Source organism: Linderina pennispora, assembly GCF_002104995.1.
Source record: "Linderina pennispora strain ATCC 12442 chromosome Unknown DL89scaffold_6, whole genome shotgun sequence".
Classification (NCBI taxonomy): Eukaryota; Fungi; Kickxellomycota; class Kickxellomycetes; order Kickxellales; family Kickxellaceae; genus Linderina; species Linderina pennispora.
The window spans coordinates 254,474-278,597 of NW_024468254.1; the positions used below are offsets into that span (position 1 = coordinate 254,474).

At 58.0% G+C, this 24,124-nt stretch overlaps 12 protein-coding genes across 12 annotated transcripts; 8 read left to right on the forward strand and 4 right to left on the reverse strand.

Moving 5' to 3' along the window:
* Positions 1 to 478: 478 nt before the first annotated feature.
* DL89DRAFT_267214 (uncharacterized protein) lies at positions 479 to 4,179 on the forward strand. Its single transcript, XM_040887401.1, has one exon. It carries the CDS (start codon positions 629 to 631, stop codon positions 4,091 to 4,093), a length of 3,465 nt encoding a protein of 1,154 aa, XP_040743610.1. The 5' UTR covers positions 479 to 628; the 3' UTR covers positions 4,094 to 4,179.
* A 41-nt stretch (positions 4,180 to 4,220) lies between these two features.
* On the forward strand, positions 4,221 to 5,534 carry DL89DRAFT_223296 (YVTN repeat-like/Quino protein amine dehydrogenase; the record flags this gene model as incomplete). Its single annotated transcript, XM_040884634.1, has 1 exon — positions 4,221 to 5,534. The coding sequence occupies one exon, from the start codon at positions 4,221 to 4,223 to the stop codon at positions 5,532 to 5,534; it is 1,314 nt and encodes a 437-aa protein (XP_040743611.1).
* A 164-nt stretch (positions 5,535 to 5,698) lies between these two features.
* DL89DRAFT_292656 (uncharacterized protein) lies at positions 5,699 to 6,004 on the forward strand (the record flags this gene model as incomplete). Its single annotated transcript, XM_040890328.1, has 1 exon — positions 5,699 to 6,004. The coding sequence occupies one exon, from the start codon at positions 5,699 to 5,701 to the stop codon at positions 6,002 to 6,004; it is 306 nt and encodes a 101-aa protein (XP_040743612.1).
* Positions 6,004 to 8,061, reverse strand: DL89DRAFT_267217 (WD40 repeat-like protein). The gene has a single exon (XM_040887402.1). The coding sequence runs from the start codon at positions 7,627 to 7,629 to the stop codon at positions 6,070 to 6,072; it is 1,560 nt and encodes a 519-aa protein (XP_040743613.1). The 5' UTR covers positions 7,630 to 8,061; the 3' UTR covers positions 6,004 to 6,069.
* Positions 8,062 to 8,944: 883 nt separating this feature from the next.
* On the forward strand, positions 8,945 to 11,127 carry DL89DRAFT_267218 (uncharacterized protein). Its single transcript, XM_040887403.1, has 3 exons — positions 8,945 to 9,183; positions 9,460 to 9,650; positions 9,802 to 11,127. The coding sequence occupies exons 1-3, from the start codon at positions 9,006 to 9,008 to the stop codon at positions 11,083 to 11,085; spliced, it is 1,653 nt and encodes a 550-aa protein (XP_040743614.1). The 5' UTR covers positions 8,945 to 9,005; the 3' UTR covers positions 11,086 to 11,127.
* Positions 11,128 to 11,700: 573 nt separating this feature from the next.
* On the forward strand, positions 11,701 to 11,964 carry DL89DRAFT_222769 (putative ribosomal protein S25; the record flags this gene model as incomplete). Its single annotated transcript, XM_040884601.1, has 1 exon — positions 11,701 to 11,964. A coding segment is annotated over one exon (264 nt), but the record flags the coding sequence as incomplete, so codon positions are not given.
* Positions 11,965 to 15,811: 3,847 nt separating this feature from the next.
* DL89DRAFT_292660 (uncharacterized protein) lies at positions 15,812 to 16,144 on the forward strand (the record flags this gene model as incomplete). The annotated part of the gene is made up of 1 exon (XM_040890329.1): positions 15,812 to 16,144. The coding sequence occupies one exon, from the start codon at positions 15,812 to 15,814 to the stop codon at positions 16,142 to 16,144; it is 333 nt and encodes a 110-aa protein (XP_040743616.1).
* Positions 16,145 to 16,477: 333 nt separating this feature from the next.
* On the forward strand, positions 16,478 to 17,356 carry DL89DRAFT_223265 (eukaryotic type KH-domain (KH-domain type I); the record flags this gene model as incomplete). Its single annotated transcript, XM_040884631.1, has 1 exon — positions 16,478 to 17,356. A coding segment is annotated over one exon (879 nt), but the record flags the coding sequence as incomplete, so codon positions are not given.
* Positions 17,357 to 17,987: 631 nt separating this feature from the next.
* Positions 17,988 to 18,644, forward strand: DL89DRAFT_223284 (Ribulose-phosphate 3-epimerase; the record flags this gene model as incomplete). The annotated part of the gene is made up of 1 exon (XM_040884633.1): positions 17,988 to 18,644. The coding sequence occupies one exon, from the start codon at positions 17,988 to 17,990 to the stop codon at positions 18,642 to 18,644; it is 657 nt and encodes a 218-aa protein (XP_040743618.1).
* Positions 18,645 to 18,679: 35 nt separating this feature from the next.
* DL89DRAFT_283601 (uncharacterized protein) lies at positions 18,680 to 19,124 on the reverse strand (the record flags this gene model as incomplete). The annotated part of the gene is made up of 1 exon (XM_040889744.1): positions 18,680 to 19,124. A coding segment is annotated over one exon (445 nt), but the record flags the coding sequence as incomplete, so codon positions are not given.
* A 95-nt stretch (positions 19,125 to 19,219) lies between these two features.
* Positions 19,220 to 21,981, reverse strand: DL89DRAFT_267221 (tRNase Z). The gene has a single exon (XM_040887404.1). It carries the CDS (start codon positions 21,788 to 21,790, stop codon positions 19,295 to 19,297), a length of 2,496 nt encoding a protein of 831 aa, XP_040743620.1. The 5' UTR covers positions 21,791 to 21,981; the 3' UTR covers positions 19,220 to 19,294.
* A 42-nt stretch (positions 21,982 to 22,023) lies between these two features.
* Positions 22,024 to 23,681, reverse strand: DL89DRAFT_267222 (uncharacterized protein). The gene has a single exon (XM_040887405.1). The coding sequence runs from the start codon at positions 23,543 to 23,545 to the stop codon at positions 22,160 to 22,162; it is 1,386 nt and encodes a 461-aa protein (XP_040743621.1). The 5' UTR covers positions 23,546 to 23,681; the 3' UTR covers positions 22,024 to 22,159.
* Positions 23,682 to 24,124: the final 443 nt, after the last annotated feature.

Consider the following 24,124-nt stretch of genomic DNA (forward strand, 5'->3'; position numbering starts at 1 on the left):
AACCGGCGAAGATAACACTAAAGATTTAGCAAGCGCGCCGAGCTGACTGCAGAGCAAATTTTGGGGATGGAGAGGGAAGGAGCAGGAGCTTTTGAAATCGAGCCGAGTCGGCAATAGGGGCATTGGTGTCTGACAGAGGCGTCTACAGAAGCAGCGGCTGCCAGGCCAAGTGTATGAGTCAGGCCAGCAATGATGTATAGGACGAGCATGGGCGAGGTTATGTATTGGGCCGAAGACAGCTGGAGGGAGCATGCGTACATGCGAGCCGATATGCAGCCAAGGTCTGTGGCACCTTTTCTGCCAGCGGGGCTGACAGGATGCCCCTTTGCCCGCTGGCCGCTGTGGGATGATCCGTGGCTACTAGCTGATCGGCTCATTAGCGAAAAAAGAAAATTTTTTGTATCGGTGATCAGTGGAGCAAAAAAAAAGTGCGCTGGTCGAGGGGGTTTCCAGCTTTCCTCTTCTCTTGACCGCCTCTTTCTAACCTCATATCCCCCGTTTCATATTATACACACTTTTGTCTGGAATTGACAACGGGACGTGCGTTTTTTGTCAAGCCGTTCCATATCATATAAAAAGCACAGATCTATATATTACAAGAGGTGAACAAAGGTTTGTTTTAGCAGAAATGTCGACCACGCTAAACTTTTACTGGGACCTCGCGTCGCTGGATGAGAGCAAGCGCGTTGCGGCGGCGGCGCAGCTGATCACATCTCTGTGCGAGTTCCAGGCGGCAATGCCGGCGAGCACAGAGGTGGCGGCGACGGAGGAGGATCTGGGTCGGATATGCGCGTCGGACGTGGCATACGCGATCAAGCGTCTGATCAAGGGCCTGGCGAGTCCGCGCGACGGGGCGCGGCAAGGGTTCTCGCTGGCGCTGACAGAGCTGCTGGCGCGGGTGCCGTGCATTTCGTCGAAGGTGGTACTGGATCTGCTGTGGAAGCACTGCGCGGCGACAAGCAGCATGAAGGGGCAGGAGCAGCGGGACATGCGGTTCGGGCGGGTGTTTGGTATCATGGCGCTGGTGCAGTCCGGGGCGTTGGCACGCCCAGCAAGCACGACGGCAGCGGATATCAAGCGGATTGTGGTGGAGCTGACGCAGATCGGGGCGAAAAAGACTTACTGCCGCGAGATTTGCTATGTGACGATGGCGTCGCTGGTGCCTGTTCTGGCGGCTCACGAGGACCGCGACTCGCTGATTGCGCAGCTTGTGGGGATTGCCTTGAACAAGGGCATGGTGGAGACGCCGGACGAGCTTCTGCTGGCGCTGCGGCTGCGGCGTGCATTCCCAGAGTTCGACTGGCACACGGCATTCCCCAAGTGGCATGGCGCTCACCTGCTGTGCCGCGAGAACATGGGCAAGCTGGCAAGCATCCTGAGCGAGTCGTCGAGCGACAACCCGGCGCTGTTCTCGAGCTGGCACCCGCAGCTGCACACGGTATGGGATGAGATCCTCGATTTGTACTTTGGCCAGGCACGCGGTGCGGAGCGCACGCATGTGGCAGGCTTTGCGCAGCTGTGGGATGCGGTGGTTGATGGGCGGCTGTTTGCTCCGGGCGGATCGCAGTTCAAGCGGTACTGGGGATTCCTGCTGCTAGACCGCGTGCTGCCGCACATGAGCCAGGCGATGATCCCGACGCTGATGACGCCCAATCTGGTGCGGTGCATGTCGGAAAACGTGTCGGTCAAGAAAAACACGCCGCTGGCCAAGGTCGGGGCGCGCACAGCCGAGAAGCTGGTCAGGGCGGCGGAGGCCGACAGCAAGGTCGGATTTGCAATGCTGACGCACCTGTTGAGCCACAAGAACAGCACAGGCAGCAACAGCGGCAGCACACTTAGTGCAATGGTGACTAACCGCATTGTGGCGAAGCTGGACGCAAGCGCCATCACCGACTACGTCACATATCTCCAGAAGCTGTACATCAACCCGGAGGCACCGGGTAAGGACGGCGAGGAGGCCGAGGAGCTCAACACGCGGACAGCCGAGAAGCAGCGGCAGTGGGCGATCATGCAGATGGTTCGTGTGGTACGCATTGCCAAGGCCGACAACACCGACGAGGTTGTGCGCAATGTACTGAACTTCCTGGCAGTCCATGCGTCGCTCGAGGTGTTTGATGCATCCAAGACCATTCCAGAGTGCCCTGAGGCGCCGGTTCCGCGGATCTCAGCCAATAACCGCGCGCAGTGCGCCACCGATCTGCTGCAGTTCGTCGGCGATCTCAACCGCCAGACAGGCGAGGAGAGCGGCGATTCGCGGCGGCTGGGAGTGGGCTGCGCACGTGACGGGACCGTCTGGGCCACAGCAGCGCTGACACGCATAGTGGCTGCGGCGAAGCAGTACGTCACGCGTCCGTTCATTGCGAACTTTGACGAGGTGCTGCCGGAGGTGGAGGCGACGCTGAAGGACCTGAAGGCGATATCGGCCAAGACCGCGCAGCAGGCCAAGAGCAACATGGACAATGCGCTGCGGTTCCGGGCCCTTGAGCTCCTGATCGCCAACATCTGCCTTTTGGCGGTGCTGACCAACTCCGCCAACGACGCGAGTGAGTACATGGATGCGCTGGGCGAGCTGCGCGAGTGCTACGAAAAGCTTGTGCCGGCGCTTGACGGGGCCAAGAAGAAGACTCTGCCCAAGCGCAAGACGCGGGCGGCAGCCAAGGCCGAGGAGGAAGGGGAGCCGATGCCGGTGGAGGTGCTGACGGATATTCTGATCAGCCTGATGACCAAGGAGTCGGCGGCGGTGCGGAAGCTGTGCGTGCAGGTGTTTGCTCCGTTCACTGGCATGCTGACAGAGGATGCGCTAGAGTCGATTCTGGGCGTGATCCGGGCGCGCGAGGGCATGGGCGGTGAGGACGGCGGCAATATTGAGACGGAGATGGAGATTGCCGACGACCTGGCCATGGGCGCCGGTGAGGAGGACGAGGAGCCTGAGGAGGATGAAGACGAGGACGCAATTGCACCGGAGCAGATCGAAGCCGTCGACGAGGAGCTGCGTCGCAAGATCGAGGAGGCACTGGGCGACGGTGTGGTTCGCGACGATGCAGCCAGCGGCTCGGAGGGGGAGGAGTTCGATGACGAGCAGATGACGGTGTTCGACGACAAGCTGGCGGAGATCTTTGCCATCAAGAAGCAGGAGAAGGCGGATGCGCGCAACCTCAAGATTTCGTTTGCCAACTTCAAGCTGCGCGTCTTGGACCTGGCCGACGTGTTCATGGCGCGCCAGCCGCAGCACGCGTTCGTGATGACGTTGCTGCTGGAGCTTGTGCGGCAGGCCAAGAGCATCACACGCGACTCGCGCAACCGCCCAATCTACGAGCGCATCATGGCTATGCTTGACCGCCGCGGTGCCGGAGAGTTCCCGCAGGAGTTCCCCATGGAGACGGCGGCCAGTGTGCTCGAGATTGCCCACAAGTGGGCCATGCGGGCAGGCGATTTGGCGCAGCTGCGCACGCTGGGCGCCCTGTCGGCGTTCGTATCACGTGCCGTGATCGACACCCACGGCAAGCCCGGCGAGAAGCTGGTCAGCGAGTGCTACGCCGCTGCTCAGCGCGACTTCTTTGGCCGCAAGGCTTCGCAACTGCAGACGCCGTTCTTCCAGCCGCTGGCAGCCAAGCTGCACGCTGCCCAGCTGGCAGTGCCCTGGAAGCTGGCCACCGCCGCTGTGGCCGAGTTCGGCAAGCCCGGCGCTGCCATCAACACGTTCCGCCAGGCCCACGTGTTTGAGCTCGCTGCGCTGACGGCCCAGAGCGCCCAGCGGCTGGCCGAGGAGGCGGGCCAGAAGACAGCTGTGCCGCTGGCCACCGAGCTGGTGGGAGCAATGCAGAGTGCGCTTGCGGCGGTGCTGGCATCGGTGGCTATGCCTACTGAGGATGCGAAGACTGTGGAGGCGGGGCGGTTTGCCGAGATCGTCAAGCACTCGGTTGGCACCCTGCGTCATGTGGCCAAGTGCGAGGCGTTCCGGAAGCCGGCCCGCACGGCATTCGAGACCGCCGAGTGGACCGCGCTGATCGACAGCGTCAGGGACTCGGCGGCAGCGCAAAAGTACAAGACTGCGGCGGAGAAGCTCCGGACCGAAAAGTGGCTGCCCAAGTAAAAGGATCAGATTCCCGGATCACTGTTCCCCTCCAGTTGTTTACTTTTCTGCTTTACATTTTTCTTTTTCAATTCACCAAACGTCAACCAACCCTTGTTTTTCTCTTTTACGTACAGGCAGCAGCGACATGGAGTTTTCTGAGCTGTACAAGCAGAGCAGTTCGCTCGTGTCGTTTTCGCCCGACGGACAGTACGTGGCCATGGCCGTGGAGCACCGGCTGATAGTACGCGACTCGGAGAGCCCGAAGCGGATCCAGCGCGTATACGCATGCGAATACTCGGCCATCCAGGACGTGGCGTGGTCGAGCGACTCGCAGTATATTCTGACCGCATCCTATGCGCAGAACCGCGTCGATGTGTGGTCGCTAGAGGACGAGCAGTGGCGCTGCAGCATCATCGATGAGGCAGCACAGGTGACGCGCGCGCAGTGGTCCCCGGATGCGCGGCACATTCTGACGCTGAGCGAGCTGGAGCTGCGGCTGTCGATCTGGGCACTGGACGGCAGCGCGCGGCGGTACATCCAGCACCCAAAATCAGGGTGGGCGAGCCTGGCATTCCACCCCGAGGGCACGTACATGGCGCTGGTGCAGCGTCACGACTACCGCGACTACATTGGCATATATGGTGTGGGGACGTGGGAGATGGCGCGTGAGATCCCGCTGGAGGACATGGTGGACTGTGTGGGCGTCACATGGTCGCCCGACGGCCTCCACCTGTGTGCCTGGGACATGCCCGCGACCTTCTCGGTCGTGGTACTGAATGCAATCGGCATCATGAAGCGTGCATTGGCGGATTCTGGGCTGGGCGTGGGTCGCGCAGTGTGGGCGCCGGCGGGCGAGCTCCTGGCGGTGTGCGGGCTGGACCGCAAGATCCGGATGCTGAACGACCTGACGTGGCGGAGCATCGCCACGCTGGAGCACCGCCGCATTCCGCCATCATCAGCCGACGTGTTCCTAGAAGTCGACGTCGATGTGCCATTGGCGCAGCAGGCCAAGGCGCTGGGCAGCCCGGCGGCGCGGCGGCGCACGCGGTTCGATCTGGTGCAGGGTAAGGTGCAGAAATATGTGCCAGCAGATATCCACCGGGTGGGAAGCCGGCAAGGCGTCTCGGCGGCATTCAGCGCCGACGGAGTGTTTCTGGCGACGCGCGACGAGACCATGCCGAACTGCGTGTGGGTGTGGCGGACCGACCGCATGCGGTGTGTGGCGGTGGTGCAGATGCAGCTGGCGGTGCGTGAGTTCCGGTGGAGCCCGGTGGAGTCGGTACTGGCAGTGGTCACGGGATCGTCCAGTGTCTACCTGTGGAAGGACGCCAAGGGATGTATGGTGTGCGAGGTGCCGGCTGCCAATGCCCTGGCGTTGGGCATCCGGTGGAATCCTAATGGCGATAGCTTGGCGGTATTATCCCGGGGACTGTTTTGCTTGGCGCAGCTGCCAGCCTAAAAGGGAGCTGAGGGGGAAATTCACTTTGTTTTTTTCGGTCTTCGCGCTTTAGAAATAGTGCGATTTTCTCTCTCTTTTCCTCTTGCTTGGGCTGCATTTTGGTTCTCAGCCGATACTTCCCCACTTGTTCTTTATATCTTGTTTTTTCTTCGCAAATTCACATTATGGACGAGCCCTTGTTTGGCGGGACCAGCCGGCGCGACCTGGTGATCGAGCGGTTCGGCAGTGTGTACACTGTCGCGGTTGCGGTGCTGATGCTGACGCTGTCGCTGGTGCGGGGCGTGCAGACCGGCGTAGCCCTACATGCGCTACTGGGCGTATGCGTGGTTCTGTTCGCCGCTGTGCAGATGCAGCTTATCAAATGGTACCGCCTGGGCGACCTGGAGCCCAAGTTCCGGTTCATCATATTCGCCATGGCAGCCGCCCTGACATTGCTGAGCATCGTGGCCAGCCTGTATTTCTTGTCGTGATATAGAAGACACCAGTGCTTTTTTGTTTATTTTGCAGAAAGTGAAATGAAATAATACTCCTCCATTTAATACGTCAGATCAAAGACCTTGACGCTGCCGTCGGCGCCAGTGCTAGCGATCGAGTCGTTCGAGAGGAACGCGACGGCGGCTACGCCGCCCAGGTGGACGTTGCGGATGTGGATCTTCTTCATGGGCGCGGCGACATTCCAGACGATCACGTGTCCGTCCAAGCTGCCCGACACGGCGTGCGCGCCATCGGGAGCCCAGGCGATCGAGTAGATGCGCGCGGTGTGGAATGCCCAGCGCGACGTCACGAGATCGCCCGATGCCGCATTGACCAGCATGATCTTACCGCCGGCATCGCCGATCGCCAGCAGGTCGCCGGTGGGCGAGAATCGCAGCGCCGTGATCTCGCGGCTGTTGCGCGTCACCACTGCACCCGTGAATACCAACGCCGAGCCGTCGAGCTTGTAGGTGCGCACCGAGCCGTCCTGGAAGCCCACAGCGACCAGTCCGTTCGAGGGTGTGATGGCAGCGGCCCTGGGCAGCGATGGCGTCTCGGCCACAGCGACCTTGGCAGCGTGTCCATTGCGTGCCACAACCAGATCGTCGTTCTCGAGCACTGCGACGATCGCGTCGCCGCTGCTGGAGATTGCCAATGAGCGGGGTGCTGCCCCCAGTCCGATCGAGGAGCCGCCCGCGAGCTGCGCATTGCTGACGAACTGTACCGAGTCGTTGAGGAACCCGACTGCCACGCGCGAATCGGCCGCAGCTGCCATGGCCCTGATCTGCCCGTTGGCCATCGTACCAGAGACGTTGGCTGCAATTCCCGGCGCGTCAGAGCCAAAGTCCCAGGCACAAACCTTGCCGTCATAGCTGCCCGTGTACAGTACATGCGACGGTGTCAGCGCTGCGCCTGTGATGGCCTTCTGGTGGCCGGTGACCACGTGCACAGGCTCAGGCGACTCGAGACTCAGCACGTTGATGTCGCCTGACAGCGACAGCGAAATGATGTGCGAGCCTGCCCACACATTACCGACCTGCTGGTGGTCGGGCGCTGTCGAGCCCTTGCCAACCGCGACGGTATGCACGAGCTTGTCGGCCTCGATATCCCAGAACTTGCACGTGCGGTCACCCGACGACGTCACAAGGAACTTACCGTCGGGGCTCCATGATACTGCATAGATCGACCCCGTATGCGCGTCCTGGCAGTCCGCAGCCACCTGCCGCACCAGGTCGCCGGTCTTGCCATCGTACAGGAAGATCTTCTTGTCCGAGCCCACGCTGGCAAAATACGCGTCGCCGGGCGCATACCGCACGTCATTGACGAACCCCGTGTGGTCCTTCAGCGTCTTGTCAAACTTGAACGGCGGGCCGTGGAAGAACACACACGTACCGTCATCCGAACAGGTGACTGCACGCATCGGCCGGCTCTGCCGCATGCTGCACGCATTGATCGGCTTGCTGTGCCCGTCAATCGAGCCCAGCGAGTTACCCGAATCGAACGAGAACACGTGTCCGAATCGCTCCTTGCCATCGCCTACCGCCAACACGCGCTGGCTGTCGCCGTCCCACCCAATGTCGCTGATGCGCCCCGAGATCGGCCGGAACTCGCTCTTCAACATATGCTCGGCATTCACCGAGTCCCAGATCCGCACGTTGCCGGACACATCGCCTGATGCCACGTAGTAGCCCGACGGGGAGAACCGCGCCACCGTTGTCGCCGCTAGGTGCTCCGTGTACTCGCTTGCCTGCGACGGATCCGCGAGCGACCGGATAACGATAGTCTTGCCGCTGGCGTACACGAACCGCTCGCCGGCGGGGTCCGCTGTCAGCCGCACGGCCTGTCCGCGCGCCGTGGTCGGGTTCGGTGCAAAATATTCTTCTAGGACAAGAAGTTTCTGTGGTTTAGACACTGCTGCTCCACCCCCTTACGCACAGTCTATGCAGGCTGTTGGACGCTTACTCTGAACAAAGGACATGTTTTCTCCTTGGGGGAAAAAAGTAATGAGCTGGTGGAAATTGAGATGAGATGAAGAGAGCCGAGGTCAGTGACGACACCAAGAGAACAACAGCATGTGCACTGGCGCCAAGCTTCAGGGCTATTTTTATACTGAGTGTGCCTCCTTGCCAAGCTGCATGCTGCTGCCTTCCCTAGCATGTACCCACAGACGCAGCCACCCCAAATCCGCTGGCGCTGATGAGGACTGATAATTAGATTTCCGCGGATCTCGAAGCCTAGGGGCTCGGACCAGGACAAGCTTTGTTGATGCTTTTTGTTTTTCCGACCCGGACCCTTGCCTTATCGCCATCATGCATGTATCCGGCCCGCCTACATTCGCATGGTATCTGCCACAGCAATGGAGGACATCCGCTATATGCACCCGGGCATAAGATGGCATGCCCGCTTCGCTACAAGCCGGTGGGAACCCGCTATCAAATGCGGCATCCCGCACCAAATTCCGGGTCGCAGGCATCTCCGCTTCCTAGCCTGATGAGTCCGCTCGCTAGAACTTTCATGCGTCGGACCCTCCTGAATACCGCCCCCATGCTGCCTTGCTATTTTTTCCCTTTCGATCGTGTGAAAATATTGCATTGCAACTGCCAGCAAATAAAGGCCATATGCGGGCTGTGCGTACGCGCGAGGGGAAGAAAATTCTTGCTCCCCCGCATTGGAGAGCACGGGCCATACGAACAAGCGGTATCTCCGGGTGAAATGATTTTCTCACAGAACGGTGAGCAATATTCCAGCAGTCGCACTGACGTGTCATGTGCGAGATACACAGCAGCTATTAAGCGAGCACCTTATCAGCCTCCCCACTGCTGGCCACAGGAGGGGGTGCAAACACCCGAGCCACCCCCCAAAACAGAAACACGCTGTTTAATGCCAAAGATATTTAAAGGCCTTCGCTGGACACCTTTGAATTCTCTCCTGCTCCTTTTTTGGGTTTTGCGCTTTTTACTTTCCTTTTCCCTCTCATATTTCAGTTTTATACACAGTATGTACCGCTCAGCCGCGCTCAGGCCGCTCACCTATAGACTGACGTCCAGGCATCTGCTGTGCCTGGACACTGCGCCCAGACGACTCGCATTGCCTGCGCACAGGCCGCTGCTCACGGCAAGAAAATTACATTCGTCTGTAAACCGCTCAGCAGCGCCCGCTGTTGCTGCCGTCAAAGGTAGGTGTTTGCTGGCATCTTTTCTACGTGACCTGCTCTCAAGCCCACGAGCCGATCGGCACGTATCGGAGAGTTTCGTGTTTTTTTCTTATTCTCCTATCTTTTTTCTCTCGCTGTGCATCCGCTCTGGAAAGCGGTCATTGCAGCCTCTTCCTTTGTGCGCATGGGAACAGATGGCTGTGGCTGCACTGACGCAGAATTTTGGGGAGGGGTAGGCACGGCTGAACTTTTTCTATTGAGAACCTGCTTTGCTGATACAACAGCTTGTTTCAGTAGAGCACGATAATGCAGACAACACACACGGGCCTGTAAGCGAGTATAGGCACATGGTCGAGGTCGGCCAGTTCATTGACGACAGTTTCCAGCGATCGATAGTCTCCAGGCTCGAGCGCCTTTATCAGGAGCTTCTGGGCTACTCTCCAGCGCCAGTGGGCGAGCAAAAGCCGGCTGCGGGGTATTTCTGGAAGGTAAGCATGCGGGCCATGTAAAAAGGAGGAGACCTTGGCAAGTATTGTTCCTGAAACGCACATCTGCTCTCGTGCGTGCTTCCGGACATCGCCGAACGACACCCCAAAGTTCGCGACATGCAAACACATGACTAATATTTTCCACACATAGCTTTTCCAAAGGGGCAGCACAAATACCGGAATGCCGCAAGGCACGCCCAGGGGGCTGTACATATATGGCGATGTCGGGACAGGCAAGACGACCACGATGGACTTGTTTTATGACACGGTTCCGACAGAAAAGAAGCGGCGGATCCACTTCCATGCATTCATGCTTGACGTGCATGCGCGCATCAACACATTCAAGCGCACACACAAGTCCACAGACGACCCAGTTCCAACAATAGCCCGCGAGTTGGCCTCCGACGCCTACGTGCTGTGTTTCGACGAGTTCCAGGTCACCGACATTGCCGACGCGATGGTCCTGCGGCGCCTGGTCACGGAGCTGTTCCACAACGGCGTGGTAATTGTAACCACGTCGAACCGGCATCCAGACGAGCTGTACAAAAACGGAATCCAGCGCGAGAGCTTCCTGCCGTGCATTGAGCTGCTGAAGCAGCGCTGCGAGGTGGTCTCGCTCGACTCGGGCACGGACTACCGCAAGATTGCGCAGGAGTCCGGGTCTGTGTACTTTTCGCCGATCACTGCCGACACCAACAAGGTCATGCATGCCCTGTTTGGCCTGGCTTCGGAGAGTGCCCCGGTGGCAACGAACCAGCCGCTGCGCTTCCTCGGCCGCACGCTCAACGTCCCAGCCTCGGCCAACGGTGTCGCGCGGTTCACGTTTGCGCAGCTGTGCAAGGACGCGCACAGCGCTGCCGACTACATTGAGCTGGCGAAGCACTACAAGGCCGTGTTTCTGACCGACGTGCCCGTCATGCACATGTCGGACCGCAACGAGGCCCGCCGGTTCATCACTCTGATTGATGCCCTGTACGAGGCGCACTGCGTGCTGATCATGAGCTCCGAATCCGACATCTACACGCTCTTTACTGGCCACGCCGAAATGAGCGACTTCCAGAGCTCGCGCGCCGCCACCCTGCCCACGCCCACCGACGCCATCCAGTCCGCCGACAAGTTCTCCGCCGTCTCCACCTATGCTGGCGAGGAAGAGGTGTTTGCCTTCCAGCGCGCCATCAGCCGGCTCGTCGAGATGTCCTCGCAGCGCTGGATCATAGCCGGCCAGAACAAGGCGCTGGCCGAGAACGCGCGGCGCCAGGAGCACCAGGAGTTGGCCGCCCGCGAGGACCGCGTCGCCGTGCGCACCCACAAGCGCATCAGCGAGAGCCTGCGCGAGCGCCAGAAGGCAGTGCTCGAGCGCTCGCACCAGGACGAGTTTGACGACGAGGAGGACCACGAGATTGGCCATCCGCCAGCCTCAACGTTTGCCCATTAATAGAATCATGTGATTATTGATAATAGATTTAGTCAGATGTAATCTGGACCTGAGGCTGATCTGTGGGGCTCGCAATTTGTGGGTGGGGTGGGGTGGGGGAAGCCCAAAGCACGCGCCGCTCGGCGGAGACAGAGGCACAGCCTTTCTCAATTAAGCTCTGCTTTTTTAAAACACACTTGAAAAAATGGTAAAGATCCATCGTGGATTCGGCGGGCCGCAATGGATGTATTCGGCGGGGCCGGGGATGATGGATGCGCGCCATGTGGGAGGCAACTCTGGCTTTTTGGTATAAACCAGACGACATGGCCGGACTATTTTTGGCCAAGGGACGAAATTCGGAGACGAAGAGACAATTTGAATTTGGAATATGGCGGGAATTCGCATGAATTCCAGTCTGGTGAATCCTCGCGTCGTTGCCAAAGTCTGACAATTCGCAAGCGCATCCCTCTCAGCCCCGGCCACGCGTTTATGAACAAGGCGCAGCAATCCCTAATTCGCTGCCTGAGCAGCAACCGCGCAATGGCAACAACCGAACGCACCACTCAATTCCACACCTGTTTTTAATTTGTTTAGGCTGCTGCTGCTAAGTCGTCCGCGGGTTCGAAGAACAAGAAGAAGTGGTCCAAGGGTAAGGTCCAGGACAAGGCCAACAACGCCGTGATCTTCGACGCTGCCACCCTCGCCAAGCTGGAGAAGGAGGTCCCCGCCTACAAGCTGATCACCCCGTCGGTTCTTGTCGACCGTCTGCGCATCAACGGCTCGCTTGCCCGCCGTGCTCTGCGCGAGCTCGAGACCCGCGGTTCCATCCGCCTGATCTCTGCTCACAACTCGCAGCTGATCTACACCCGCGCTACCGCTGCTGTTGCCACTGAGGCCTAAAGAGTTTGTTTTTAACCTTCTTGTCGAATATAAAAAGCAAATTTTTGAGCATTTGCAAGGCATACGACGTGGAAGCAGTGTGCATGTCATGCCTGTGTGGCCTTGGTATGTTTTGACGTACATCATCTGTTTTGAAGGGATTGTAATACGGGCTCTGGTGGAATGCGCCTCCACCAAGACGCTATATATCGCCTTGGGAAACAATGGACAAGAGTATAGGAACGGGCGGCACCTTCAGCGGAGCGACATCGAGAGAGTCTTTGGAGGGTCCGCGCAGCCGGTTTTATCGAGACTGTCAAATCTCCGGGTGGTGCACTACAAAGGCTACACTGGCTGGCAGGTCATCGAGCAAATACTTGTTGTCGCATCGCTGATACCATCGCTGGAGCGCATCTCGCTATACAGACACAGCTGCAGCCATTTGATAGAGCGCGTCCGCCGCGAGCTGGTCCCGCAGCTTCCGTGGCCTTGCCCACACTTGGACCAGCTAGGGATTTTTAGCAGGTGATAATATAGAACTGGACACTGGTGTACTTGCGCTGTCAGAACGCTGCATAGCCTGGCATATGCTACCCGCCCTGTGTTCATCCAAGGGCTGTCTTGCGAGCCGGTACCTGGGTTGCGAGTGTCAAAGAGAGAGAAAAGATTAACACGCTCTATGAGCTAAAACAGATTCCAGGGAAAGGACTTTGAAATCAAATGCCAGTCGTCACAAACCAAATCAGAGTCGCTTGCGCAACGGCGAGTGTGAACAGGACACCGTGCCTAGTGCATAGCTCCTCTCTGCGAGTACCAAGTCTACGAAGAGACAGAAGCCTGTGTCCTTCCTGGCTCTGTCATTCACCTGGCTCCCTTTTCCTGGGCTTCTATATACTGCCCCTATGTAATTATGCCCTCTTTCTCCCTCCTGTTCCTCGACACAATGGAAGAAATAAGTAAAAACCACAGAATGTCAGAATATCACGGCCCCCTGCGCTCGCAGGATGCAAGCATTATGACGTCTACTCCCATCCACTGTACCCAGTTGATATGCTTGGCTGCAGCAAGAGGTCACAACCGTTGTCAAGTTTTCGGACACAAACCTGCAAAGCATACCAGAAGCACTGGCATTTTGGCGCTGCTGCTGCTTCTTTCACTCCATCATCCCACCGCAGCCTACCTTCCCTGTGACATGTCCTGCGGCCGACATGCAACCTGACTATGTACTACAATGGCTGTAACTTTCCCCAAGATAGCTATAATAGCTGCACTTGGGAGTGGAGAATATATGGCAATGAAATCCTGCCAACAGACAGTACCACATATCAAAAAGATATGCTAACTAGCGCCTACCCTCCACAATGGAGTTTCGTTCGTTCTCTATTCTCGGCAGTTTATCTACTCTTCAGCTCACAAATGCCACCTCCAGCTGACTATATATTTACTTGTTTCGATAAGGTTCCAAACACCGTCCTGGAAAAAATCTTTGCCCATGCAATGAATGGCAATGAGATACCACAGTTCAAAAATAGCTACGGCTCAGACAGGCAACAAACCTCTCCAAGTTCAGCACGCGGTGGACCAAGCGGATTCCTGACTCTTCTGTCAACACTCTGGTTATTGAGCACCGCATGACAGGACCATGCGACGGTACCGGCGGCCACCGCAAAAGGTGGCACAGTAATGTTCGGGCCAGAAAGGACATACGGAAGGTGGATGCCATAGAAAAATCGTCGTCATCATGGACAACAAATGCAAGTGCCTGATTCCTATCGTCGAGCTACTCAATGAACTACTCTACCAGCATAAGAACTAGACCGATGTCAAGTCTATCAAGTTTGTCGGCGGTGGCATGTTCAACAAGCCCAAGCTCTCGGACGACGATTCCTGCTAGCCAGGCTGCAATTGTTCAGACGTGCACATACATCACCCGAATGAATATCTGCGCATGGCTATGGAGATATTCACTGAGCACATCCCAAACGTCACTTTGGTGACACAGCATGTCACCCACCAGCACATTCCTAGATGTGTTTGATATCTATGACCTTAATGCACCCAGCCCTCTGCTCCAATGGCTGTTTTCACTATACGAGACCAATCTGACCGAGACCCAAATCACATGTCCCATCGTCACGACGCATTACCTGACGGTCGAACCCCACGTCGTCTCGCCCACCTTCGACGAACGGTAGCTGGGCCACATCCACCATTACTTTGGTAAATCACCATCGTGCCGGATTGAGTGACTCCGCGCTCTCAGGATGCTGGACTGTTGAGCAGCCACGATTTAAAGGTATTGAGTCAAGAGGCTGTTTATTTCATTTCATATCACCAAATCATAGTTTGCCTACATGTCCTCGCATACCTTCAGCATGATCATTCAGCGTTCTGACCACCAAGGTGCTCTTGTTTTAAGACTCGATTTCGCCCATTTGCAATTCAATGAGGGCTATGATGATGATGACAACTTGTATGTAGCATGTCACCAGTCAGTCTGATAGTTGCTTGTCCAAGGTATAGCAGACTATTCAGGCTCAGCTTCGCAAACAAGTCAGATTGGACCGCACCAGGAATGTAAAAGCTCTTTTGGTCAAGAAGGCATATCGCTAGGTCCATTGCGGTTTGATCAGTGGTAGTAAATATCCATTTTTTTTTGCAGAAAGGGGTAACATGATGGGAATAAATGCTAGTGGACGAGACCTGATAGTGTTTCAGGAACCAGGCACCGAAAGTGCAAACACGCTGCTACCACACACACCCATCCAGTACATGTAGCATTTGCCAGTCGGAGATGGCACAACCGATGGATTAGGTCTGAGAGGTTTGGGTAATTTCTGGTTTATTCGTGAAAAATATACAAAAAATATTTTACATTACCTTGATACCTAAAGCAGAGAAACATATGATGTTTAGTTGCCAGTGTCATTGCATAGTATAGTAGGTTAAGAACAGAGGGGCGTGATTTGAAGGGTCAGGGTAATATTGGTAAGATATGGTAGTTATCGTCACGCTTGCATCGGTAGCAGAACTGAACTAAGTTTGGTCATCATTTCAAATCAAGAAAGGAAGCACAAGGGGATTCCAATACATACCACTCAAGTCGGCCGCGTGCTGCCACACCGGAGCCCTGAACGGGTGCCTAAGAGGTTATAACCTAACTCCAAGCAAAAAAGCAAGTTTAGCAAATAAGTCTGATTGCGATCCGAGGCCACATCCACTGGGTGTGTGGGTAGGGGAGCTCAGATGGTGATGCATGTTTTGTGTATAATCACGTATGACTCATAATAAGGTGGTAAAGAGTATCATCAGGGCAAGGGCAGTAGCTTTCACAAGGGAAAGAGCAACCTGAAGAAGGGCGATGGTGTACCTTTCGTGAGTCTATAGCGATAAACGGGATCGATTTAGTGGACAACGCAGTGGTGGCACAGACCCATGTGCGGGTTCAAAGGATAAAAAGTCATAAAAGAGGAATTTCTGTAAAGGTTAATGGTCGACATAGCTGTCAAGCGAAGGAGCGATGATTAAGTCTCCTGCGACAAATTCAGTGTTCAGTTTTATAATCACCCTTCTGGAGTGCGACAAAAAGCAGCAGAGGCAAGAGCGGATACGTACGCGAAGCACTAAAGAGTAGATGAATGTGTGGTGGAGAAGCAGAGACAAGGAGCGTCGACGGATAGCCGCCGGGCGGCAGGCGGGCTTTATAGTGGGCTCTGGATCGGATGCGGGAGATAAAATTTTTCTTCGCCGGCTCGGCTCCAAAATCCAGAGTCGCATGGTGGCTCTCCAATAATCACGCGTAATCAGCCCAGCACTATTTTTGTTCAGGCTGGCAGAATGCCGCCTGGCCAGTGGGTGTCAATTCATCATGAGCGACTCACCAACAAAGGGCAAGCGCAGGCCCCTGGCTGCCGACACCAGAGGGCTGGCATCGCAGGGCGACCGCAAGAGCGAGCTCCGGGACACCATCGATGTGCTGCAGAAGGAGCTTAGGGCTCAGAAAGAAAAACGCGACGCGCTGCTGGCAAACGGCATTGGAGTCGAGAAAGCACGGGGGCTGACGGACGCGCACATTGAGCGGCTGCACCGGTACAACGACATCAAGGATGCTGGGCAGATTCTGTTCGGCAAGCTAGCAGATGTCCAGGGAAAGCTGGTCAAGGACATGTACAGCGCATACAGCGTGGATCTGGACGACTAGATTGTGATCAAGCCTTTTCTCCTTTATTGCTTGCAAATTACACAAATACTTTTAATTCTTTACTTGAAAAGAATGAGCTGGAGGCCGACAGGCACAAATAGCGTCCCGCTGGGCGCAGCACGCGACGTGACAGAAGGCAGCGAGAAGACAGTCAAAATAGACCTGCAGGCAGCCATTGAGCGGGCACAGCTGGTGGCCAGCTCGATTCTGCCGCAGAAAAAGGCCGACAGCGGGCCAGTACCGGTGGCACCAGCGCCGGTCGCGGCGGATGACGGCGGGGAGCGCAAGCGGCGGCGGCGTAACCGGTGGGGAGCAGTGGAATCGGCGGCGCCAATGGCAGCAACGGCGCTGGCAGGGGCGATGACGAAGGAACAGGTAGAGGGCTACGCGGCAGTGGTGCGAATCGACGAAATCACGCGCAAGCTGAAAACCAACGACGTGGTACCCCAGGATGGGCAGCGGTCGCCGTCGCCGCCGCCAACATACAATGCCGAGGGCAAGCGCACGAACACGCGCGAGGCACGGTACCGCAAGCGTCTGGAGGAGGAGCGCGGGCTGCTGGTTGAAGAGCAGCTGCGGCGGGACGCCAGCTACCGGCCGCCGGCTGACTACAAGAAGAAGTCGAAGCACTCAGAGAAGGTGTTTATTCCGGTGGAGGAGAACCCTGGGCTGAACTTCATCGGCTTGCTGATTGGCCCGCGTGGCAACACGCTGAAGAAGATCGAGGGTGACTCGGGCACCAAGATCTCGATTCGCGGGCGCGGGTCGATCAAGGAGGGGAAGCGACGCGACGACATGCATATTCCGGGAGCTGATGAGGACCTGCATTGCCTGGTGCAAGCCGACAGCGAGGAGAAGGTGCGGAAGGGCGTGCGGATTGTCCAGGAGATCATCCAGAAGGCGTGCGTGACACCCGAAGGCCACAACGACCTGAAGCGCAATCAGCTGCGCGAGCTGGCGGCACTCAACGGAACTCTGCGTGACGACGAGGGCCAGGCATGTACCAACTGCGGGGCGCTGGGCCACCGGCGGTGGGAGTGCCCGGAGCAGAAAAACGTAACAGTGAGTCTTGTCTGCCGCGTGTGCGGTGGCAAGGGTCATATTGCACGTGACTGCACGCAGCGCCATGACCCGGCGGCGCTGGAGCAGGCCAGAGAGCGCGACCAGCAGCTCAACTCGGAGTACCTGAACCTGATGGCCGAGCTGGGCGAGGACGTGCCCAGGCCGAGCGCGCCCAGCAGCGCCCAGCAGCAGCCGGCGCCGTGGACGCGGAACCCCGACAGCGGATCACGAACTGCTACGCCGCCACCGCTTCCCGCCGGTCCACCACCGCCGGTGCGGTTATCGCCGAGTTACCGGCCACCGCAGCCGCCGTCGACGCCGCCATGGCTTCGCAATCGGTCTTCGCACGGGCAGCCGGCGTACCAAGGATATGGATCGGTGCAGCAGAATGCACAATGGGATGGCAGTCAGGGCGGATATGCTCAGTATTACCAGGCGCCGGCCGCGCAGCAGTACGACTATTACTATGGTGCGAACGGATACCAGCAGGCTCCGCCTCCAACCAATGCTCCACCGCCGCCTCCAGCTAATGCTCCACCACCACCGCCAGCCGACGAGCAACCTCCTCCACCACCACCGCCAGCCGACGAGCAACCTCCTCCACCACCACCACCACCAGCGTCGCCCCCACCGCCCCCTCCTCCTGGCGATGAGTGAATCTTTGCAGGATCTTTATCGGCCAATCTTGTGGTTCAATGAATCACACAGCTTTTTTTCCTTCTCTTCTCTTCCACTTTTACTTTTTCTACAACTTTCCACTGCTCTTATTTGCTCTAGAAAAATGGTCGTTGCCAAGATTGCGCCGTCGCTTCTGTCTGGCGATTTCGCCAAGCTCGCCGATGAGTGCGAGCGCATGCTCAGCCTGGGCGCCGACTACCTGCACATGGATGTCATGGACGGGCATTTTGTGCCGAACCTGACGCTGGGAGCGCCGATAATCAAGAGCCTGCGGCCGCACACCAAGGGCTTCCTGGACTGCCACCTGATGGTGTCTGAGCCGGAGAGGTGGGTGGATGATTTTGCCGAGGCCGGAGCGGATCTGTTCTGCTTCCACATCGAGGTTGCCAAAGACGTCAAGGCATTGATTGAGCGCGTGCATGAACGCGGGATGAAGGCCGGCCTGGCGATCAAGCCTGGGACATCCATCGAGGATGCATACGAGTACGCAGGACTGGTGGACCAGGTGCTGGTGATGACGGTGGAGCCTGGGTTCGGCGGACAGGCATTTATGGGCGAGTGCATGGAGAAGGTGGAGAAGCTGCGGAAGCGGTTCCCGGACCTGGACATTGAGGTGGACGGCGGACTGGCGCCCGAAAACATTGCGGTGGCGGCCAAGGCCGGCGCCAATGTGATTGTCGCAGGGTCGTCTATTTTCAAGGCCAAGGCGCCGGAGGAGGTCATTGCGCTGTTCCGCAAGACCATCAACGAGGCACAGTAGACTAGAAAGTTTTTTTAAATAAAATCTTTTTGGTTTTAGTCTTGCAGGCTCGTGTCTATGTAGGCGTCGTAGAGGTCGCAGTACTGGGAGTGGATCTCGTAGAGATCTTTGCGCAGGCTGGCGATGGTGTTCTCGTAGGACTGGATGGTCTCGAGCATGCGCTGGTGCCGGTTTTCAAGTTCCTCTCTGGTCTGCCAGGCATCAGCAGGCTCGGGAGAGTCAGTCGCCACATATACGCTGCGTGTAAGCGGCGGGCGAACCAATTTGCGGATCTCGTTAACGCGCAGCCAGATGTTCTCGCGATAATTGCAGTGCATTGGGCATGTACATGTATCAGATGGCGGGTCGTCGTGGCAGGGGCAGGTGCAGTGGATGTCGGAGCAGACTTTCGGGGGGCCTGAGTTGATGTAGTCGGCCAGCATGAGCATGCAGGCGGCGATGAAGGCAAAGCGCACGGCAGGAGAAATTGCAGCAAGCATTGTCTCTGGGTGAAAGAAGGTGTATAAATTCCCTGGAATACATGTGCGGGCTGCATAGGGGCTTTATATGCATGGTAGCTGACGCCAATATGAACGGGGGCATTGGGTGTGTTTTTTTTACAGGAAACAAAAAAAGCCATATGTGATTTGTGATCAAAGTGCATGGAGTGTCTATTTTTGCAGCTTGTTCGCGGTCGTCTTTTTGGGCGGACTCTTAGGATCCTCCTCATCGACATCCTCGGCCTCCTCAGCAGCCAGGGCGCGGATCTCGTTACGCAAGACCTGACGCAACTTCGCGGCATTCTTCCTATATCTGGCGATATCGGCGGGGCCGTAGGCTGACATATCAAAGGCCGAGGCAATGTTCAGGTTGCCCAGCAGCTCCTGCGTCCCCTCGTAATCCACAGGCGCCGGGCCATCCACCAGCGGGCCGAGCCGCGGCACACTGGCACTGCAGATAGCCGGGGCGCTCCACCGCGGCAGCGCCAGACACCGCTGGCTGAAATGCGTCATCAGCAGGTTCTCTGCCTGCATGGCTACAGCCATGGCCACGGCCTCGCTGACCGTCGTGTGGCGCTTGGCTATCGCGTCCTCCAGCAGATCGTCCGAGTGCGTCGCCTCATGCAAAAGCACTGTCACCGGCGTGCGCCGGCCCAGGTCTACCAGGCTCTTGCATGGCCGCGTGTCGCCCGAATACACCAGCCGCCAGCCCGACTGGTGCGTCATGGCCAGGCCGTATGCCCACGGGCAGTGGACCACGCCGCACGTGGCCAGCTCCGTCAGCCCCAGCGCAGCCTTGGCCTGGCCTAGCAGCGCGCGGGCCGCGGAGGACCGCCCGTCAATGCGTGCGTCCTGGCAGTCAATGAAGTCAATGCGCTCCAGGCCCAGCGGCTGCACGCCAGCAAAGTCGTTGAGCCAGGCATGGAACCGAGCCGGCGCCAGCACTGTGAGCCGCTTGGACGGCTCCGAGAGCCTGGCCCACTCGTGCAGGAGCAGGATGGCGCCTAGGTGGTGGTCGGCGTGCATGTGCGAGATGTACAGCAGGCGCAGCGACTGCACGAACTGCTCAAAGGTCTTGGGAATGCGGCGATTGTGCGGGTTAAGGCGCTGGTGGCCCAGGAACCGCTTGAGCTGTGCCACTGTCGACTCGCCGCAGTCCAGCACCACGCCGCCGTAGCCGGGCACGTCCAGGATATTGGCGCTGACGTTGCGGTAGATGCTGGGCACCGACGACCCGGTGCCGATCGGACACACCACCAGGCCTGACTCCCTGCCCTGCACTTCTGTCGGGCTCGTCGTGGGCGCCTCGTCATTCGGCTCGCCAGCATACAGGGTGCCGGCCTGGGCACTGGCCAGCATCGCCTCGGGCGTGCGCAGCTCCGGCACATCGTCGGTGACCAGGCGCGGACGCGGCTCGACCTCGAACCGCAGCAGGCTCTGCGCCCGCACGACATTCTTCCCTTGCAGAAACGCATCCAGCGGCAGCTCGGCCGTCCCGCTGCTCATTGGCAGCACATAGGCAAGCGGATCCACCGCCGCCATGGCCGCCTGGACGCGCAGATGGCGCTGGAACGGATTGCCATCGGGGACCACCTCCGGAGCACTGACCATATGCTGCACGTGCTTTGCGAACCCACCCGCCCACTGCCGGTACCGCGCGTCCGTCGCCACGCCTGCACCCAGCGCATGCACCACCACCAGCAGCCGCTCGCTCCCCTGCAACGCCAGCAGCTGCTGGTTATTAGTGACGCTTTCAATGTACGCCGGGCTTGGGCATTCGATGATCGCGAAAACACGGCCCGGGCGTGTCGCGCCGACGCACTGCTCCGGGCGGATCGGTCCATTCGGTCCCTCGACGGTCTCGCCGCGCTGCAGCCGCCCGTACAGTGGGCCGGGCCGCAAGCCCAGGGCCTGCGCAGCCTTGACATCGAATTTGCCTGGCACCTCAGGGCCCTCGCAGATGTAGCAGAGCGCAGCCTCGGTGGGCGTGGCTGCGGGCAGGCTGGTTTCCGAGATATGTCGGGTGCGCTGCTCCGGCGACCGCGCGCGCTTCTGCCCCGGCTCGTCGGCCAGGCGCTGCTCGATCTCGCCGCCCGAGCATTTCTTATAGTAGCCCTTTTTCTGCTGCACCAGCGGGGTTTTGCGGCGGCCCGTCTGCTGCTCTGCCTGCGGCTTGCCGAATGCGCGGGCAATCAGCTGGTGCCTTATCTGCATGTCGTTGGACTCGTCAATGGCCAGCTCCTGGGCCCGCGGCGTGTAGTGGGCCGGGTATACATGCACCGCCCTGACCTTGAGGTTGTCGTCCTGGAACACATCATTGGGCGACCGCATTTCGTTGGCGCTGACGCCCATATTCCCGCGCAGAATGAAGTGCCGGGTGGCTGCCAGGGCATGGGCCAGGTTGGGTCCGCCGCTGACCCGCAGGTTCTGCGTGCCGCCGTCTGCCAGCGTCAGGAGCATGCCGGGCAGTCCGCCCATGGCCTCCCAGTGGACGCGTGTCAGGAAAATGTTGCCCAGCCGGCTCAGCCGCAGTTTGTTCTCGAAGCTCAGCCGCTGCACGCCCTCGCCGCAGTTGAACAGATAGCGGCCCTTGTCGAAATGCACCAGCACCGACGTCGCTGAGGTCGTGTGCGTGGCGGGGCTGACGATTTGGATGCTCCACTTCATGGCAAGTGTGGTGCTGGTGTGGATACTGCGTGTGTGTCTGCTTATGTCGTGGCCCAGCCGCCGAATCCAAACGCGCATTTAGCTGCGAAAACTGCTTTCCTTATGTTGCTCCGGTCCCAAACTCTTGCCGCCTCTGGTCGCTTGGTGCTGTAAAATAATAGTGCGTAAGATAATGCTCACAAAGAAAAGATACAAGAGCAGGAAAGGCAGTCGGTCTGATTTTTTTTTTGCTGATGATGTTGATGGAAAAGGTAGAAAAAAATTTCTTGATCGATGAGAGCCGAACCACCAAAGCCAAAAAAAATCATCTTAATGCTGGCCTGGCAGTCCATCAAGGAGATGTCACAGAAACCATGTGCTTTATTGTTGCTACTGATGCGTGAGGATATTAGAAATCTTGCGGATGAACCGAAACCGTTCGCGCCGCGCACTGGGCGCGACATTCTGCTGCAGCACGGTGAATTCCGGTGACTTTATATCTACGTCTGCCGACTCGCGGCAAAACTCATCTTCCACGTGAACCGACCGCGACGTCAGTGCCGAGTCGCTGCGCCGGGTGCTCACCTGCCTGGCAATCTTTTCCTGGCTACTGGCAACCACCCGGCTCGGCCGCGACTCCATCGACGTCATCGGCCTTGTCCGCAGCCTAATCTGCGTGGCCGCACGCGACACATTCGAGCGGCCACGCAGTCCCGGGCTGGCGAGCTCCAGGTCGCCGTACTTTAGGCTACTTTCGGCGCTGTTGTGGCGATTGGAAATGGACTGCCTGGGCGATGTCGATGGCCGCGGGGTGGTCAGATGCCGGCTGCGCTGCTCGCTGGCCTCGTCAATAAACGACATGCGCTCCAGCGCTACCATGATCAAGGCGCGCTCCTTTTCCGAGAGCCTTGCCAGCATGCGGATTAGTTCGGCCACGCCCAGGCTGGCCGACGAGCTTGGCGAGCTGGTCTGGCGGCGCACGCGCATATTGCTGGGCGTCAGCGCTCCCGAGAGACGCAGGTCCGAGCACATGCTGCTGCGGCTTGGCTCCCGGGCGACCTTTAATGGCGCACTGGCCACCTCATACAGGTCCCAGTCGGCCGCATACAATGCGTCGCGCAGGTCCCTGAATCTGGCCGGCATCGCCTCGGGGAACATCTCGGCCAGCGCCGTCCTCACCGCCGGCCGCATATTCGCCACGCATTTCCTGACCCACACGTCCTCGCGGTAATCCCTCAGCCCCACCGCATGCTCCTCGAATGCCTTGGCAAAGTCGCTGCTAAGATCCCCTTCGGTCTGGAAAAACCTAATCAGCCTCTGCCTCCTCACCTCCTGCTCCGCCGGCAATAGCGCCCAGTCGAGGAACTGCCTTTTGCGCTTCTCCCACGCCATCACCGGGACTTCCAGCGGCTGCTCGTCGAACGCCCAGTCGGCTGCCGCCCCGTGCAGACAGGCGTTTAGCCGTTTGGCCCATGCCTTCACCGGCAGGTTGTTGTGCTGCGCCGTGTATTCGAATTGCCGGATGAACCGCATCGGGCAGGCGTGCAGATGTGACGGGTCGAACGTCGGGTAGAGGCGTCGCCCGTAGTACGTGCTGCGCAGGAGATCGTGGTCCAGGTCTGTTTGCTGTGGCGGGTCGCGTGCCCGCAGCTTTGCGTGGATGTCGTGCAAATCGTCTTCTGTGAATGCGTGTGGGTGCGGGTCCGCCTTCAGCGACGACCTTTGCAAGGGCGTTAGTGGTGCGTTGGTGGAGGGAAAGCCGTGTGTCGGCGACATTGGCGTGTTCATTACTATTCGTGCCCTTGTGATAATGTATGTGTTGATATATTAGTGATGTAGATAAAGAAAAAGCACAGGAAGGGGGAAAGGGTGCTGCTCCTTGTTTTTCCTTTGAAAAATAAAATAGAAACTCTCTTGCCCGGGCTGCCCCGGAAGGCATGGACAGAGGCCCCTTTTATTTACAGTTTGCCTGCCCTCCCTTTTTTTGCCCTGAGATGTTCCTGACAACAACAGCTGTGCTGTTCGTTCTCTCCCCTGACAATATGCATACAAGTGCCTCCTTGAAATATTTGGCCACATTGGGCAGATCATTCTCTTCTTCATTTTGACAATATGGTGGAAAAATGTGAAAAAAAGCTTTTAGACAATCCGAAGCTAGCCCGAGCATAATGCCAGAGACACTGTGTGGCAAATGCGTAGATAGCATATGCACAGGGAACACCTCCCCAGAAAAACCTTTTCCCTGTCCAGGAGCCACTGCCAGCCTGATCTAATTATATAAAGCCTGCAGTATGATCAGACATAGGATATTTTGCGATTTCGTTGCCATTTTTTCATGCAGCACAGATATGCCCA

Excerpts from the sequence above, each read along its gene's own strand:
- DL89DRAFT_267214 (XM_040887401.1), top strand. The coding sequence starts at position 629 with ATGTCGACCACGCTAAACTTTTACTGGGACCTCGCGTCGCTGGATGAG.
- DL89DRAFT_267217 (XM_040887402.1), bottom strand. The coding sequence starts at position 7,629 with ATGTTGAAGAGCGAGTTCCGGCCGATCTCGGGGCGCATCAGCGACATT.
- DL89DRAFT_267218 (XM_040887403.1), top strand. The coding sequence starts at position 9,006 with ATGTACCGCTCAGCCGCGCTCAGGCCGCTCACCTATAGACTGACGTCC. Across the intron at positions 9,184-9,459 it reads CGCTGTTGCTGCCGTCAAAG|AGCACGATAATGCAGACAAC; the intron begins GTAGGTGTTTGC and ends TTGTTTCAGTAG. Across the intron at positions 9,651-9,801 it reads CTGCGGGGTATTTCTGGAAG|CTTTTCCAAAGGGGCAGCAC; the intron begins GTAAGCATGCGG and ends TTCCACACATAG.
- DL89DRAFT_267221 (XM_040887404.1), bottom strand. The coding sequence starts at position 21,790 with ATGAAGTGGAGCATCCAAATCGTCAGCCCCGCCACGCACACGACCTCA.
- DL89DRAFT_267222 (XM_040887405.1), bottom strand. The coding sequence starts at position 23,545 with ATGTCGCCGACACACGGCTTTCCCTCCACCAACGCACCACTAACGCCC.